General features: G+C 45.3%; 1 protein-coding gene across 1 annotated transcript in view; it reads right to left on the bottom strand.

Annotated features, from left to right (window-relative positions):
- LOC143930385 (phospholipid-transporting ATPase IK-like) overlaps positions 1–18,666 on the bottom strand; it is a 225,930-nt gene that overhangs the window by 72,866 nt on the left and 134,398 nt on the right. The window contains exons 15-17 of the mRNA XM_077454669.1: positions 7,298–7,457; positions 3,218–3,406; positions 2,201–2,310 (exon numbers count right to left, since the gene is read on the bottom strand). Of these exons, the coding sequence (XP_077310795.1) occupies positions 2,201–2,310; positions 3,218–3,406; positions 7,298–7,457 (459 nt within the window). The remainder of the gene's footprint in view (positions 1–2,200; positions 2,311–3,217; positions 3,407–7,297; positions 7,458–18,666) is intronic.

Here is an 18,666-nt window from a genome sequence, read left to right as displayed (position 1 = left end):
ATTTAAAGTCCCACCCTTTGCTCCTACTTTTCTGATACTCTGTTGTACGGCACTGTGCTGCCAATTAGTGGTCATGTGTGGAAACTATTCATGAGCACTAAAGAGGTAGCTTCCTTGGCTGCTATGCTCTGTTGAACACCATTGGATACTCTCCTACCATTCTATCTATGTTGCAAATTCACTTTGTATTTATTCAGTAAACACTAAAATGTTCATCAATGTTTGCGTGATCATTTGGCCAATACCAGTACATAAAAGTGTACATCCTCTTCACATGTATCAACCTGTACAATCATTGTAACAATCAACCATTTTCAAAAGCTGTCATACAGCATATACTAACTATGAAAAATACATAAGTGTCCATCATTTGTCACAGAAGAACAAAGGAAGGAGTGCCAACATGAAACACAAATGTCAAATGTATTCCATTAAAACTGTCCAGTACATTCCTTGTTATAAATATATGATCTAATGCTATCACCCTTCCAAAAAAGGGACTAAATGCAGCTTTAAGAAAATGTTCACAAGACACCCTCTAAATCCATACATAATATGTAAAGTGCAAATAGTATACGCCCAACTAAGCATTTAATATAACCAAAAGAGTATCCTTTGTTCTCCAAAACAAAGCACCATTGCGAAAGTGTTCCAACCCCACCAGGTGTGTGGCAGAATAACTCCATGAAATCCACTACCATATGCATAATAAATGTAGCACTAACCCTCGAAGGAGCTGCTGGTTATTTTTGGGCTTACCGTTACCCTCCGTTCTCCTTGTTGCACGTCTTGGGGATGTCCCACGGTAGATGGCCCAGTAACTTGAGACTGACAATAGATCCACTTGAATGGATTTTATTTGCAAAACTCAGACAATTGAACAGACTTTTAACTTGGGATCAGAGGGTTGGAAAGGAAATTTAGGTACTCTTAGTGTCAAAGTCAAAAACACATTGAAGAACTTGCTTACTTTGACTGCATCCAGAGAATAGCCATTCGCAGCTGGATGATCACTCAGGTTGGACAGTCCCTCTCTCACAAGGCCTAGCAGCCAACTTGGTGCTTACTCAGGAACAAGTCTTTGCCACAGACGCTGTTGTAGAAATGTACAAAATAATGTCTCTGCCACAGACGTTGTTGTAAAACCCATAGGGAAACTTAAGCTTTAGAACACTTGTAGGATACCTGGATCTTTCAGCCTGCTTGGCGATATCCACAAGACCAAATTCTCTCAGTTACTTCAGCCCTTCCAGGCTCTTGCTAAGAAAACCAACCCGTACGTGGTGTTGTTCTGAAGAGTCCACCCCTGGAATGCTTGAAGTACACTGGGTCTCTCCCGAACCGGAGACGACACCCAACCACCTCAGAATTGTATTTTTTATAGTTTCCCTTGCCTTGGGCTAGCCAGCCCCGAGACATTAAAGTCGGGTAGATCCGCATCCCAGGCCATAGCCGTCCTGGGGGCTGGTCAGGAGGACCAGGACCATGAAGTCAGCACATCATACTGGACGGGCTTCCGAGAGAGAGCAACCCAAGCACCTGACCAGACCACATTTCCATACCTGCCAGAAGAGACAGTGCCCCCTGTGGCCAGGCTGAACATCTCACAGTCCAGTCAGACTGATGCTGAGGCCCAATTTAGATAATTACACCCAAACCAAACTGCAGTTTAGGAAACTTGAGTTTTAGAAAAACCACATAGTGTATGCTCTTCAGGAGCCGCCGCTACATAAACTAACACAAAGCTTGCACCTTTGATTTGGAATTGACCCCACAGTACTGCTTTTCTGTCACAAGATGTCCTCAGTTTTCTGGGTTGAATAACTGCCAGCATCATTCAATCCATTTTTACCAAGCCTAGGCTATCATGCATCTACTAACAGCCTGCGACTGAATAGTAGAGTAATGGCAAACTGATGAGCTCCTCTCTCTGGCATTTATATTTTGTCCTCCTTGAGGCCCAATCCTCAATAGCACATGAACTGATCAGTTGCTTCTTCCTCCCCCAGTCTGAGCTGCATTGCATTGCGTATTTAAGTTTAGCTTTAAATCCCCCAAAAAAATCTTCCTGGAGTCAAATGTAATTTCATAATGTCTTTTCTTCTCCCCTACATAGATAGAATATATTATACATAGCACTAGGGATACTGGAAAGTGCAACCTTAATAAGGCATGTGCCAAAAACTGATATGCAACTTACATTCAAGGCTTCCTTAATACTCTCAGTTTGGCAGTCAGCGGACATACGTTCAATAATGACATCATCTGCACCTTTACTATAAAGCTTTATTTTCCCTTCTTCATTCCTTACTGTGAAGAAAACAAATACACACATATATCATTGGGCAAAGGGAAAACAGGGAACAGAAAGATGACCAAGCTGTGTTTAACTACAGTAGGGAAAATTGGTGTCACTCACCCAGGCATACTGTTTTGTACCAATTTAACCAATACTTTAACAGGCAAAGCTGTTTATTCTTTATGCTTTTAAATACAATATTTAGCAGTTTGCCTAAAGTTCGATGGATGTATGCCTCAGAACCTCCTCCAAGCTCTCTTAATGATTTCATAGGGAACTAGAACCCAAGATGAATATGCTAGACTATGTGCCACCCCCAACCCAATGGACCTTGGCCTCAGTTGCACCTCACCGCTACATGATCAACAATTATAAATACATAAGTGGTCCATATAGTCAACTTGGTGGTGAGTTATTCACTTTAAGGTCATCACAGAGGACAAGGGCGCGCTCTTTATGTCTAGAGGAAAAAAAAATATTCTCCAAATAAGGAAAGGCTTCTTCACAGTAAGAGCTGTGAAAATGTGGAATAGATTCCCTCAAGAGCTGGTTCTGGCCAGCTCAGTTGATTGTTTTAAGAAAGGCCTGGATTCTTTCCTAGCTACACATAAATAATATAACTGGATACTAATATGTATAGGTACAGTTGATCCAGGGAATATCCAATTGCCTCTTGGGGGATCAGGAAGGAATTTTTTCCCCTGCTGGAGCAAATTGGATCAGGCTTTTTTTTTTGGTGTTTTTTGCCTTCCTCCAGATCAACTGGGAGTACAGGTTTGTTTATATAGGATTGTATAATATATATTCCCTTCTAGATGGACTTGTGCCTTTTTTCAGCCGGACTAACTATGTAACTAGCTAGAGAAGTTAAAATGGGCACCTCTTGTTCCTTTGCAACATGTGCTAACTTCCCTTTACCTAGAATAGACATCCTCTTTCGGACACTACTGAAGTCCATCAATGCCAGGATACTATAGGTCTTTACTACACCCATCTCGCAGATTGTGATGGCATCTTGAGTGCGGGAAAGGAATACATATCCAAAATTTCTTGCAGCGGTCACCAAGGCTTCTTCATCTGGGGAGGTAGCCTTGTACTTTACAAACCCTATAAGAAAAGTCAGTCCATATTGGAGATCGAGCAGGGAAATGTAATAACTTATGTTTTCTGTGTAGTTGCGTTCTTGGTTGCAAAGGTTAATTTTTAATATTATCAGCAGCTACCTGTGCACTGTGATCAAGCAGATAAGCTGGACTTCAATGTGCTGCCCCCTCCCACCAGCAGGGGGAGCGGGAATGTCAGCAGTACCCCATGAACTGTGAACCCTAAACTTTTTAACATTGTAACATAATACAGTTGCACAGAGCAGGTAAGCATAACATCATAAAATAACATCTTTGCAATCACTTTAAGCCTACATTTTCTTGCAGTCAGTAAAAAAAGAAAAAGAAAAAAAAACTGTAGTAGCAATAATATAAATAAACAAACAATATACACTCCTACACACACATTCTATAACTCCAAAATACATGTCTATAATAGCTTTCCCATTTTATATTTTAACATAATTGCAAAACTCGTCTATCAGTTGTTAGCTATGGAGACACTTTGCGATTGCTGTGAACTTGGTTAGGCATACAGGGTCAATTCAAAGTGGATGGGCTGTAGCAGAAGCTCTGTGGGCAATAAACCTTCTGTACTGATCAAATACTCAATAGTCTTTTGAACAAATGCTAGCTGCAAGCAACAGTAAGGCCGCGTACACACGCGCGGACTGTTCGCCCAACTTTGTCCGTCCAACAGTTTCAGCAAACAGTCCGCTCAAAATTAGCATGGACGGACATGCCCACACACGACGAACGAACAGTTTGCTGAAACCGTGCGCGATGACGTGAACAGCACGTACGACGGGACGAAAAATATGACGTCCTATACACTGCATTATAGCTTTCGGCGTGAAAATCCTTTCTGAGCATGCGCGCAACTTTGTTTGACGAACAAGCCTACACACGAGCGGGCTGTTCGCTGAAACAAGGTTTCAGCGGACAGTTTTTCGGAAATTCCGAAAAACCTTGTCCGTCCAACTGTCCGCTGAAACTGTCCGCTGAAAGCCCACACACGAGCGGACTGTCCGCCCAAACACTGTTCAGCGGACAAAGTTGGGCGAACAGTCCGCCCGTGTGTACGCGGCCTCAGGGGAATCTGTGGCTCGCAATGATCCTGATGACTGCTTCTGTGTGTCTGACGTAGGCTTTTCTAAAATGGAGACTTCAAAGGGGAGTCAATGTCATTGAAAAAATAAAGTTCTACAACCCCTAATGATACATTACTGGATTTGTATCATCGTTGCCAGTACACAGATTTTCTGTACATTATTTTTCTTGACATCCCCCCAAATGCAACCCCATCCCATCCCTGGGCCCCATAGCAGCTGTATAGGCTGCTATGGCTGCAGGTGCACCACTAGTTATGAAGATGATGGAAGGGGGAGAAGTCTGACATCCTGTGGTTATCTATGGTCCTAATACAGTAGGGTGTACATTGTCACCTTAGGACAGGAAGTGGGTTACTTACATGATCACCAAGAGAGAATAAAGGAAAAACATCCTGAAAAAATAAAAACGAATGTAGCCACCACATCTAAAGACTGGTAAGCTTAGATATACTGTTGGCCCTATATAAATCCTGTATAATAATATTGTTATAGACTGACCCGGGACAGAGGCTTCTGGAGGGTACTGAATGCTAGCCTCTTGCTTAACAACTATGGGCCCTGGCATTTGAGGGAACTACAAGCATTTAGGAAGATGTTCTGTTATGGAATGCAAAAGGACAATATTGAAAAGGCCATGATGGTCTCTGCCAGTGTGAGACTCATAGCAGATGCTGATGTCATCAGCAAGCCACCTGTCTGGGGCCCCTGGCCCCTGCCATAATATGTTTATCGTAAGTAGGTCTGCTAGTGTCTGAAGGAGTTCTGCGTTTATACTTATGATATTGTGCTGTGTGAGCTTTGAGTTGGCAAGTTTGACCTGCAATGAGACATCCGAGTCATCCAGGTGGTTAATTAAGGATCCTATGTGATGGGATTAGCCATGTGTCAGCTGTACCTTGTTAGCTAAACCACTGAGTGATGTTTTGGGTAAATATTTGGGTCATTGTTAATGTGAGGAGTGACCTCCTTCTCAAGTGTATAAAAGCCTGTATTCTTGTTCAAATAAACAGTTCCAGCTTTGCAGTCAAACGTGTCCTGCCCAGGGGCGGATCCAGGGGGGGCAACGGGGCAATTGCCCCCTCCGAGAATACCGCCAGCTGATGACAGCGTGGCTGGTTCCGTGGGTGCAATCGCGGCCGGTTCCGCGGGTACCAGCGTGGCCGGTTCCGCGGGTGCCAGCGCGGCCGGTTCCGCGGGTACCAGCGCGGCCGGTTCCGCAGTCGGTTCCGCGGGTGCCAGCGCGGCCGGTTCCGCTGGTGATTGCGCTGAGTGGATGGGTGGGGGGGGGCAGCTGGGCGGCTTAGGAGGGCTGCTGTCCAATCAGGAAGCCAGCGGGCAGGGGAGCAGGGAGATGACATCATCTCTCACTGCCCTGCATCCCTCCAGTTCCGCCTTCACTGTGCGGGAAGCTGTGTGCAGCAGAGAGATTACATCATCTCTCTGCTGCCTATCTTCACTCTGGGACTCAACAAAAGAACACCTTAGCAGAAAAGTGACACAGTAGGTGGCAATCCGCAATGTGTGGCAGACTACGTGGCAAGTGGCAATCCGCAATGTGTGGCAGACTACGTGGCAAGTGGCAATCCGCAATGTGTGGCAGACTACGTGGCAAATGGCAATCTGCAATGTGTGGCTGACTACGTGGCAAGTGGCAATCCGCAATGTGTGGCAGGCTACGTGGCAAGTGACAATCTGCAATGTGTGGCAGGTGACGTGGCAAGTGGCAATCCGCAATGTGTGGAAGGCGACGTGGCAAGTGACAATCCGCAATGTGTGGAAGGCGACGTGGCAAGTGAAAATACACAATGTGTGGCAGGCTACGTGGCAAGTGACAATCAGCAATGTGTGGCAGGTGACGTGGCAAGTGACAATCCGCAATGTGTGGCAGGCTACGTGGCAATCCGCATCTGGTGGTAGGCGATGTGGCAAGTGACAATCCGCAATGTGTGGCAGGTGACGTGGCAAGTAACAATCCGCATTTGGTGACAAGTGACGTGGCAAGTGACAATCCGCATTTGGTGGCAGGTGACATGGCAAATGACACCCTCAGGGCTCCCACTGATTCTGCATTATGGTGAGTTGAACCATTTAATTTTATATTACAATGTATTAATAGAAATAATGCGCTTCAATCATCCTGACACCATAACAGCCATGGTGCCGTAATGATTGAAGCGCCAATACCAGCCATTTCCCATATAAATTTCCCCCAAAAAAACATATTTTATAGCAGTGCCCCTCCCGAGACTGGACTCTGGATCTGCCCCTGGTCCTGCCTAGTTCTTGGTTGTAAGATGCAGCTTTAATATCTAATATCTATATTCAGACTGGAAGAAGCAGTATATTACAGAAGCACTCAAGCGGAGTGTGGGATGTTCAGTTACAAATAATAAAATATAAAAAAAAAAAATGGGGGGGGGTGGGTTTAAATATTTTAACATTTTAATTCTAGCATGGGAAAATGGTGCTGCTACTGCACCATATGCTGGACTTTTATAAAATAATGGCAGTACAAGTTTTCCTTAGTATGGTCTCTGGAAACGTGGCGCCACTACCACACATTCCCAGTAGGCACTTCCAACCTGAGTCAATTCCTGCAGTACCCTGCTAAAAGGCAATCAGATGGGCTGTGTGGCAAATTGAGTTCCCAGGGGGAATGTGAGTGGTAGCACAGGGAGTGGACTGGATGCTGATGCACACTTCTGTACCTGCCGCCACCTCCCTGTTCATCCTGTTCAACGAGGCGGCACACTTTTGCTAATAATGTTGTAAAGTAGTCCTACCTTTCTCCTCATCTGCCATCACAGTATGACATAGTGCAACTGCCCTGAAAAACTCATGTAGAAGAGAGTCTTGTGGGTCCTTGTGTAACTCCTCAATTAGAGTTTGATCATAGAACCTGAACGACGAGTCCTCATACGGATTCCAGTCAAAGTTAACTTGCTGCAATACATAATACAACAAATGCTGGTTATTATAATAAAGGATTTATATAGCGGCAACATTTTACGCATCGCTTTACAATATAAAAGGTAGACAATACATTTACAATACAATAAAATACAAGAGGATTAAGAGGGCTCTGCTGAGAAGAGCTTACAATCTAATATGGTGGGGCAGGTGGTACAAAAGGTTGTACCTGTGGGGAATGAGCTGATGAAAGTGTTAAATGATTAGTTGGAGGCACGATAGGCTTCCCTGAAGAGATGAGCTTTCAGGGATTGCCTGAAGGCAGCTAGAGTAAGAGATAGCTGGACCAGTTGACATTGAGAGTTCCAGAGGATGGGAGAGGCTCTAGAGAAATCCTGGAGATGAGCATGAGAGGAGGAGACAAAGGAGCTTGAGAGTAGGAGGTCTTGAGAGGAGCTGATACAATGGTATGGGTGATATTTGGAGACAAGATTGGTGATGTAGCTCGAGGAAGAGTTGTGAATGACTGTGTATGTTGTGGTTAATATTTTGAATTTAATTGGCTGGGCGATTAGGAGCCAGTGTAGGGATTGGCGGAGAGGGGTGGCTAAAGAGAGGTTAAATTTTCAGTGTTGATAAAATGTGTTGGAAAATATATGCAGTCATTATGCAACACGTTGATCTTCTATTTAAACGCTTGTGTATTAAATTTAAAGCCCAACTCCAGGGGCAAAATTTTTATGTTCAAATTCATGACTAACTCTTAATGGCTCAGCTAAGCCTCAGTTTTATAGCAAGCAATGAGGAACACAGATAAGAGGGGAGGGAGTGACAACAGCAGCGTCAGACCCCAACCACTTTGACCAATATGTGGTCATTGGCTGGTCAGATCTCACAGTGCTGCCACCAAAACACGATGAGTGCAGGATAAACTCACGCCGTGTTGTCACAAATATGTGACAATCAGAGTCTCAGCTTCTGGGTTTAGTTAACTACACAGTTAACTTCACACATCAAACAACTGTTACTGCATTTTATCAGAAACACAAACCATTTACAATATCTGCGGTAACAATTAGGACTTTTAGGACCCCTTTCACACTACCAGCGGGTGGCGTTAACAGTAAAGTGCACCTAGTTTAAACGGCGCTTTACCATCCTTTTTAGCGGCGCTTTTCAGACGCTAGCAGGGGCGCTAGCGGCCGAAGAAAGGGTTAAATGCGCCCGAAAAGCGCCACTGCCCAATCACTTTGCAGGCGCTTCCTATTCATTTCAATGGGCAGGGGCGGTGGAGTAGCAGTGTATACACCACTCCTAAACAACTCCAAAGATGCTGCTTGCAGGATTTTTTTGAACGTCCTGCAAGAGCACCGCTCCATTGTGAAAGCACTCGGGCTCTCACACTGGGGCTGCAGGAGAGGTATTTTTCAGGCCCTTTACAGGCACTATTTTTAGCCCTTTAGCGCCTGAAAAACACCTTCAGTGTGAAAGGGGTCTAAGAAAGGTTTGTAATACAGGCTGTCACGTCAGAAAGGAAAACTCCAGAGATGTACAGTATAGTAGCACTATTCCAAAAGTCAGGGATTCTTTTAGGGTTTTTTAAATATTGTTTAATAGGAATAAAGGTAAACCCTGCAAAACAAAAGACTTACAGAAAAAGGAATTACAAAAGAAAAGAAACAATAATACATCAGAAAAACAGAAAGGGATTAAGAAAGAAAATACTTAAAAAGTAATGGGGTCTATGAGTTCTGCCAAAGTTCAGTCAATAGGGCACAATTGAAGCAGTGTTGGTTCTCAAAAAGCTCTTACTAATGTTCTTCATTTGATAGTAAAGGACTGGTGATAGTCATTTTTTTTGTGGTGCTTGAGGGGGAGTTTTGACAGAAATGACCTGACCAAAAAGGAGGTTTGAGAAATGACTGAAGGGATTTCAAAATATATATGATCTTGAAGCTGCCACTCCCTAAAATATTTTTCCAAATGTATTAATATCTTCAGATGCCAAAAGGCTACATTCTGGCATATAATGGTCCAGAATGGGATTATCTTTTGAATGAATACAGCCATGATATGTATCAGATGTCTATGTCACCTAGGGTGTGGAACATGCCTAACCCACCTCGGTACCACCTAATACAGGTCTGTTTGGTGTTAAAATACTGGTAACAACTTGATACATGTAAATATGTACCATATTTATCGGCGTATTACATGCACTTTTTCCCCCTTAAAATCAGGGGAAAGTCATGGGTGCGTGTTATAAGCCGATCCCCACTGCCTGCGAGTCAAAAATACAGAGCGCAGGGAGGCGGGACTACGAGCGGAGCCGAGCAAGTCGGCTTGGTCTTTTTCGGCGGTGCTCGCTCGGTCTGTCTCGGCGGCGGGAAATCTAAACATGGGCAAGGCTGCAAACGGCGCTGGCCAAGCTGCAAATGACACTGAAAAGCTGCAAATGACACTGCAAAGCTGCAAACAGCGCTGGGCAAGCTGCAAATGACACTGATCATTCTGCAATGATGGACAAGGCTGCAGATGCACACTGATAAGGCTGTATTGACTGGCATTTAAATGTAAGTTTTTTTTTCCTTAAACTTCCCTCCTAAACTTGGGGTGCGTGTTATACCCCGATAAATACGGTACTTATTCTTGATGCAAAGTTATCAGCTCTCGTTATGAAACACACTTATAATAAATATATATATATATACTGTATATATATATATATATATATATATATATATATATATATATATATATATATATATTGTACAGGACGCCAAGGTTGGGTCCTGGACGGTGCTATGTGGCGCCTATATTCGGGATGTGGTCCCTTTAAGGGAATCATGGTAGGCCTCAGTGGGTCACCCAAAAATGGGTGACAAATTCCGGGGATAGTTGCGGGAGAAGACTGATTCGTGGTCCTCTCTATATTTTAAGAGAGATAGTTGGGACCCGGAATTTGGGACGCTCTGAAGTGACATTTTGGGTGGGAAAGAGCCTCCCTTCCTGACCACAGGGGTTCGGCCTACAGGGGGTTAACGGCCTCCAGGAAGACAGACAGCCTATAAGACAGGAAGTAGTAGAGAGGTGGTGGTGAAGAGAAGGAGTTGAACACCTGTCTGAGGAGCTGTCTGGCTGTGTTGTTGTATTTGCTGTTTTGCTGTTTTGGAGGCTGCAAAATTATCTCTGCAAGGACTCTAAAGAAACTTTTTGGTGAAGACCTGTCTACAGAACTGTAGGTGCTTTTCTTTTCGTATTATTTGTGCTGAAGATAAGCGGACTTTAATTTACGTTTTTTTTATATGCTGAAGAAAAGCTTTATTTTTGATTTGATTATAAATAAATATATTTTGATTTCACCTTATAACGGTTTATGCACTTAATCCCGCGGAGCTAGTATCCCCAAACTTCACAACTGGTGTCTTGGATACTGGCAAAAGTGCATTTGCAGCCGCAAAAAACGTTTAAAAACTGACATTTAAAAGAGACTGGGTACAAATTGCATGTCTTGAGTGAAGCCAGCCCAGACGCTGCAAGCAGCAGGCAAAGACATGGAGGAGGTCATCAGGGCTTTGGCACAAGCCACCGTGACCCAGCAGCAAGCTTCAGCAGATGCAAACCGTCGCCATGAGGAAGTGATGGCTCAGCAGCAGCAGACCCTGGCACAGGCCATGTGCGCAACAGGAAAGCACACGGCTGCTAGCCGCCCAGTTTACTGCTCAGCAGGAGTCCACTCAAGCACAGGTGGCTGCCTTGCAGGAGGCAGTACAGCGGCTGGCTCAGGGACGTGAACAAGTGGCTGTTGCCGCTGGCAACCAGGTGTCCGTGAGGGCCAGCCATTTTTTACAAAAACGAATGCCCAGCGATGATGTAGATGCCTTTCTCACCACCTTTGAGAGGATAGAGGAGAGAGAGAGGGGTGGCCCCGTGACCAATGGGCCGGCATTATTTCCCCTTTCCTCACCGGTGACCCGCAAAAGGCCTATTTTGACCTCCCAGCGGAACATATCAGCGACTATGAGCGTCTGAAGGCAGAGATCCTGGCCCGCCTAGGAGTGATCACAGCTGTCCGGGCTCAGAGGGTGCATCGCTGGCGGTACAAACCTGACCGACCACCCAGGTCGCAAATGCATGAACTGGTTCAGCTGGTTAAAAAATGGCTGCAGCCAGAAAAACTGTCAGGCCCACAGATGGTGGAACGAATCGTGATGGACTGGTACCTGTGGTCCCTGCCAGATGACCTACAATGCTGGGTAAGCCATGGAGACCCCACAACCGCTGACCAGCTGGTGGAGTTGGTTGAAAGGTACACCGTGTTGGAGGACCTGCTTGGGCCTGCCAGGCGTAGGGAACCCACACCAAGGGCAACCAGACCAGCCATAGCGCCTAGGAGAGAAGCCCTGCCAGACGCTGGGATCCGCAAAACCGCATCATCTGCTACAGAACCTCGAAGGGTGGTTCCTGTCCCAAGAACAGGAGACCTACAGTGTTGGCGATCTCGGTCCTGGGGACATACCCGGACGCAATGCCCACTTCAGGAGGAGCCTATGGATTGCGGGATTGGTCGGAGAAGCTCCTTCTACGTGCAAAGAGTCTGCACCACTCACCTGGATCCAATTGCAGGACAGTTTGAGTGTGAAGTGTGGGTGAACCACCTTCCTGCCAGGGCGCTACTGGACTCTGGTAGCATGGTAATATTGGTACATGCCAGGGTGATTGGGAGACTTGGCCCTGTAAGGAAAACCCTATGGGTAGTGTGCATCCATGGGGACACCAAGGAGTACCCCATGGTTTCGGTGACTGTGTCCTATGGCCATACCTCAGTGACCCAAGAGGTCGGGGTAGTGAGAAGCCTAATACATGACATTATAGTGGGGCGGGCTGTCCACTATTTTTCGAACTGTGGAGCCAGGTACAGATGGGGATGCCAGGACAGCCAGGAGAGTCTGAAGGACCTGGGCCTGAAACCCCCACAACCCACCCCACTGATACAGAGATACCCGTTATTGAACATGATACTGTAGAGAATATTAAGTTGAAGGATGTGACTGTTTCAGATTGCAAAACTGAGTTAAACTCTGGGGGGGGGGGAGTCTTCCCATTACAGGTTATGCTGGGGGAGGATGACGAGGAGCTCTCCCCATTGCAGTCCCCGGTTGAGGAAAGTGAAGGGGAAACATCCTCAAGGCCAGTACACCCAGATCTAGATGTACCCAGGGGTGCGTTTGGCACCGCCCAGTTGCGGGATCCTACCTTGGTCAATGCCCGAGAGCAGGTTACTGTTGTGGATGGGGTCCCACAAATGCCAGGAGCAGATCAGAGGTTTCCTCATTTTGCGTTAAAGGAGGACTTGGTTTATCGAGTGGCTGAAAGCCGTTGGGAAACTATAGAGCAGTTGCTGGTTCCCCAACCGTATAGGCGGATGCTACTCGATCTAGCCCACGACGACGCACTGGGAGGACACTTGGGGGCAGAGAAAACAGAGGCCAGGATAACCGACCGGTTTTACTGGCCAGGGGTGAAGGTTGAGGTTAAAAGATATTGTGCATCTTGTCCCGTTTGCCAGTTAACTGCCCCAGTGCCCCACTATAGAAGCCCTCTGGTACCCTTGCCAATTATTGAGGTTCCATTCGAGCGGATCGCCATGGATCTCGTGGGACCCCTGGTAAAATCGGCAAGGGGGCACCAGTATATATTAGTCATCCTAGACTATGCAACCAGGTACCCAGAAGCAGTTCCTTTGAGGAAAACTTCCTCTTAAGCCATTGCCCGGGAACTATTTCAAATGTTTTCGCGAACTGGTTTTCCCAAAGAGATATTAACGGACCAGGGCACCCCTTTTATGTCAAAGGTGATGGCGGACCTGTGCAAACTGTTTCAAATTAAGCAGTTGCGGACGTCCGTCTATCACCTGCAGACCGATGGCCTAGTGGAGAGGTTTAATAAAACTTTAACGACCATGCTAAAAAGAGTCATCCAGAAGGATGGGAAGGATTGGGATATGTTACTCCCTGCCCTTTTGTTTGCCATTCGGGAGGTTCCACAAGTGTCCACGGGCTTCTCCCCATTTGAGCTAGTGCATGGGCGACGGCCTCGGGGGTTGCTGGATCTGGTAAAGGAAACGTGGGAAAGTGAGTCTTCACCACACAAAACCATAGTAGAGCATATCTCTCAAATGCGAGAGAGGGTGGCTAAGGTGATGCCGCTGGTGAGGGAGCACATGCAGAGGGCTCAGGAAGCCCAAAAAAGGGTGTATAACCGGTCTGCGAAAGTCAGACAGTTTCAAGTAGGAGACCGGGTGGCTGTCCTAATACCCACAGTGGAGAGCAAGTTCTTGGCCAAGTGGCAAGGTCCGTTTGAGATAGTGGAAAAAGTGGGGGAGGTAAACTACAAGGTACACCAGCTAGGGAAAAGGAAACCATACCAGATCTACCATGTGAATTTGTTGAAACCCTGGAGAGACAGAGACCAGGTATCTGCGGTGGTAGCGGTACAGTCAGGAGACCATGCAGGGATCGACCTGGTGCAGGTGGCTGCTACCTTAACTAAACCCCAAACCCAGCAAGCAAAGGAGTTTCTTCAAAGAAATAGGGACATGTTTTCAGGGTTGCCAGGACTCACCAATGTCATCGAGCATGACATTGTAACTGACCCCAAGGTAAAAGTTTGGCTAAAGCCTTACCGTATCCCAGAAGCTCATAGGGTACTGGCAGATTCCCCTGACCAAGGAAGCTAGGGAGAAAACGGCCTTCTCTAACCCAGAAGGCCACTTCCAGTACAAACGAATGCTGTTTGGTTTACACTCTGCCCCCGCTACGTTCCAAAGGGCCATGGACAAAACTTTGCGTCCACATCATCGGTACGCTTCGGTTTATTTGTATGACATCGTCATCTTCAGCCCTGATTGGAAGTCACATCTTCCCCGAGTTCAGGCAGTTGTAGACTCCCTGAGAAGAGCAGGATTCACCATAAATCCAGAAAAATGTGCAGTTGGGGTGGAGGAAGCCAATTACCTAGGGTACATTGTGGGTAGAGGGCTGGTAAAGCCCCAAATGAGTAAGGTGAAAGCCATACAGGACTGGCCCCCGTCCCCTAACCAAGAAGCAGGTCAGAGCGTTTTTGGGCATAGTTGGCTACTACCGAAGGTTTATCCCCAACTTTGCCACCATTGCTGCTCCCTTGACTGACCTGACCAAAGGCAGAAAGTCGGTGATAAAATGGAATAACGATGCCGAAAAAGCTTTTCAGAAACTTAAGACGGCATTGTGCCAGGATCCAGTGCTTGTTGCTCCAGACTTTAATAAGGATTTCGTAGTACAGACAGACGCTTCAAATGAGGGGTTAGGAGCAGTCCTGTCGCAGGTAATCAACGGGGAAGAGCACCCCGTAGTTTTCCTAAGTAGAAAGCTGATGGCAGCGGAGAAAAACTACACGGTGGTGGAGCGGGAGTGTCTTGCCATTAAGTGGGCCTTGGACTCCTTGTGGTATTTCCTCCTAGGCAGAAGGTTTCGCTTGTCCCTGTTGTCCCTGAATGTCCCTGTTGAAGACATTCTTTGTCGAAACGCGTCGGGCTCGCATCTGGCACCCCACATTGCTTTTATCCTGTTTTTTTGTGATTACTTGTCATAATTTATGTCCATTTTTATGACCTTTTAATAAAACCTGATGGTTATTTTTTTGACCTGCACCATTTGGAGCTTTCTTTTTTCTCTATTACAATTCTCGTGAACCCCCCCCCGCACTCGGGGCTCGAATCCCAATTGGGTCACACCTGATTCAGACAACTTGAGGAACATTCCGAGAGACGCCCCCCATGGTTTTTCCATCGTTTGGAGTCTCCCTAGAATCCGGTCTGACTACCTTCAATTCATCATTTGGTCCCATGTTCGGATCCCAAGCGTTTTTGACTCAACTGTCGTAAGACTGGCGAGTCCACCTCATCTGGTAAGAGTATTCTACCTACCTTTTAGATCACTTCAGACAAGTTGATACATCTGGTTACACCTGATCAGTGAAACGTCTATCCCTTCTGAAGAAGATTTATCACAACTCTTGTGCACTAGCTATATTATAGAGGACTTTACTCACTGTTCTTTGTAGTATTCTTGATTGTTTATACACAGATATTTTTTCTTGTGATTATATTATTATTTAAATTAGCGCTACACTATTTGTTGTTTTATATTGTTGAACTTTGTTTGTTTGAATTGTTGGCAGCTGTTTTTTCACCTTTTTGTGCTAGTTAGACATAGCGCAGTGTTTTCCCCCCTACTTTCACTCTCTATATTTTAAGAGAGATAGTTGGGACCCGGAATTTGGGAGGCTCTGAAGTGACATTTTGGGTGGGAAAGAGCCTCCCTCCCTGACCACAGGGATTTGGCCCACAGGGGGTTAATGGCCTCCAGGAAGACAGACAGCCTATAAGACCGGAAGTAGTAGAGAGGTGGTGGTGAGGAGGAGAAGGAGATGAACACCTGTCTGAGGAGCTGTCTGGCTGTGTTGTTGTATTTGTTGTATTTGCTATTTTGCTGTTTTGGAGGCTGCAAAAAGATCTCTGCAAGAAACTTTTTGGTGAAGACCTGTCTACAGAACTGTAGGTGCTTTTCTTTTCGTATTATTTGTGCTGAAGATAAGCGGACTTTAATTTACGTTTTTTTTATATGCTGAAGAAAAGCTTTATTTTTGATTTGATTATAAATAAATATATTTTGGTTTCACCTTATAACGGTTTATGCACTTAATCCCGCGGAGCTAGTATCCCCAAACTTCAATATATATATATATATATATATATATATATATATATATATATATATATATATATATATATTATGATATAATGTCTGGAATTAAAAGTACCATTTCAGTGTTTTCAGATGACACTAAGCTATGCAGTAGAATAACATCCTTACAGGATGTTTCCAACTTACAAGCCAACCTCATTGCACTGTTTGATGCAGATGAGGTTTAATGTTGATAAATGTAAAGTTATTCACTTGGGGCTAAGAATATGCATGCATCATACATACTAGAGGAAGTACAGCTTGGGAGAGTCAATGGTACAGAAGGATCTGGGTGGGTTTTGGTAGATCATAAGCTCAATAATAAAATGCAATGCCAAGCTGCGGTTGGAGAGGTAAGAGAGGCATGGACTCAGAGAGAGATATCATTTTGCCCCTGTACAAATCATTAGTAAGACCTCATCTGGAATATGCAGTTCAGTTTTGGGCACCAGTTCATAAAAAGGATATAAGGGAACTGCAGAAAGTGTAGAGAAGGGCAACCAAAATGATAAGAGGCATGGAGGAACTCAGCTATGAGGAAAGATTAGAGGAACTGAATTAATTCTCTCCTGAGAAGAGGGGATTAAGGTGGGGGGTGATCAACATGTATAAATACATACTGTGAGTATCCATAACATGAACTTGGTGTTGAGTTATTAATTTTAAGGTCATCACAGAGGACAAGGGAGCACTCTTTACGTCTGGATACTAATATTTATAGGTAAAGTTGATCCAGGGAATATCCGATTGCCTCTTGGGGGATCAGGAAGGAATTTTTTCCCCTGCTGGAGCAAATCGCATCATGCATAATATATATATATATATATATATATATATATATATATATATATATATATATATATATAAATATTAGGGCTGTGGAAATTAAAGAGGAATTCCTCGATTCATCTTTAATTTTTTTGATCGATCAAAATACTTACCTCTACGACGGCTTCCGGGTCTTCAGGGAGTTCTGTCGGAGATCTGGTGACGTCACTGGACATCACAAGGGGGAGAAGTCTGCTGACGTTGAAGTTCTGATTGAACCTAACGTGTATGGGGGAGGAGCTACGCATGATGTCACCCGCTGCTGCCCTACGGAACTAACAGGATTGTCGGCTTTACATGCTGTGTTTTTATCATCTTTATGTGAATAGTTTGTGTTGGAACACAAAAATTAAATCTTATACTTAAAGCGGAGGTCCACCCTAAAATGGACCTCCGCTCATCTGATCCCTCCCCCCCTCCGGCGCCACAATCGGCACCTTTCAGGGGGGAGGGGGGTGCAGTTACCTGGATAATCCAGGTAACTGCACCCACTTCCGGGCTAGCTGTCTGCGGAACGAGCGTAGGTTACGCCCCCGTTCCGCAATGCCCCGCCCCCTTCAGCAAGTGCCCCGCTGCCTGCTGGGAAACACACAGCTCCCAGAGGCAGCGGGGACCGTCCGGATTGCGCCGCGCGGCTCGCGCATGCGCAGTAGGGAACCGGGAAATGAAGCCGAAAGGCTCCATTTCCTGATTCCCATACCCAAGATGGCGGCGGGACCCGGCAGCCGAGCGAGCGATCGGCTTCGGGTGCCGACATCGCGGGCGCGCTGGACAGGTAAGTGTCACTATTTAAAAGTCAGCAGCTGCAGTATTTGTAGCTGCTGGCTTTTAAAAAAAAAAAAAAAAAACGCGGAGTCCCGGTGGACTCCCGCTTTAAGCGGTGAGTACTTAGATCTTTTCTTTCTACCCATGACCTGGTGTCCTTGCTGAGATCTAAGGAGACATGAGAGAAGTTTATGGTCTGTGTTAACCCTTTCGATACCCGCTTGTATGACCACCTATTTGCACAGGGGTCCATGCCATAAGGTGAGAGTGATTAGTTAGACTAGAGGTGGAGGGATTGTCACGGTACTGTGGAAAAAAAAATTACTTACGTCAGTGCTACAGTTTGAATTTAAAACGTATTTGTGTGAACTGTGAAGTTAAGTCATGGATTGTGGAAACTAACTAGTGTCGGGTGATTGTATATAGTGTATAGCACCACTGACTAATGCAGAGTTGCAATACAAGGAGATCAGCTAAAAGTAGTTGGATCTGTATGTGCAATATAATTAATCAAAATTAGTTAATTCATCGAGCACAAAAATTTTAATCAGTAACAGCCCTAATATATAATTTTTTTTTTTTCCTTCTATTGGTTGAACTAAATGGACTTGTGTCTCTTTTCAGCCAGACTAACTATATTAGTATATACTATTTGGGGAGAAATCTTCAGCCAGGTATGTGTATTCTGTATTCTGCAGGCTAAAGCACATTCAATACAGCTTCCTCTTCCCGGTCACCAATGAGCAGTGAGGTAAGTGTAGCGGATGACATTTTGGACAAAGTGTCATTCATGTGTAAATTTAGTTTTTGCCTCAGAACAGTAGTGGGGTTCTGAGGGTTAATTATGTAGGTTAACTTTGACA

The sequence above is a fragment of the Lithobates pipiens genome, unplaced genomic scaffold, assembly GCF_037356315.1.
Source record: "Lithobates pipiens isolate NorthernLeopardFrog02 unplaced genomic scaffold, aLitPip1_a1.2 Scaffold_25, whole genome shotgun sequence".
Lineage (NCBI taxonomy): Eukaryota > Metazoa > Chordata > Amphibia > Anura > Ranidae > Lithobates > Lithobates pipiens.
This window is presented reverse-complemented; position numbering and strand designations above follow the sequence as displayed.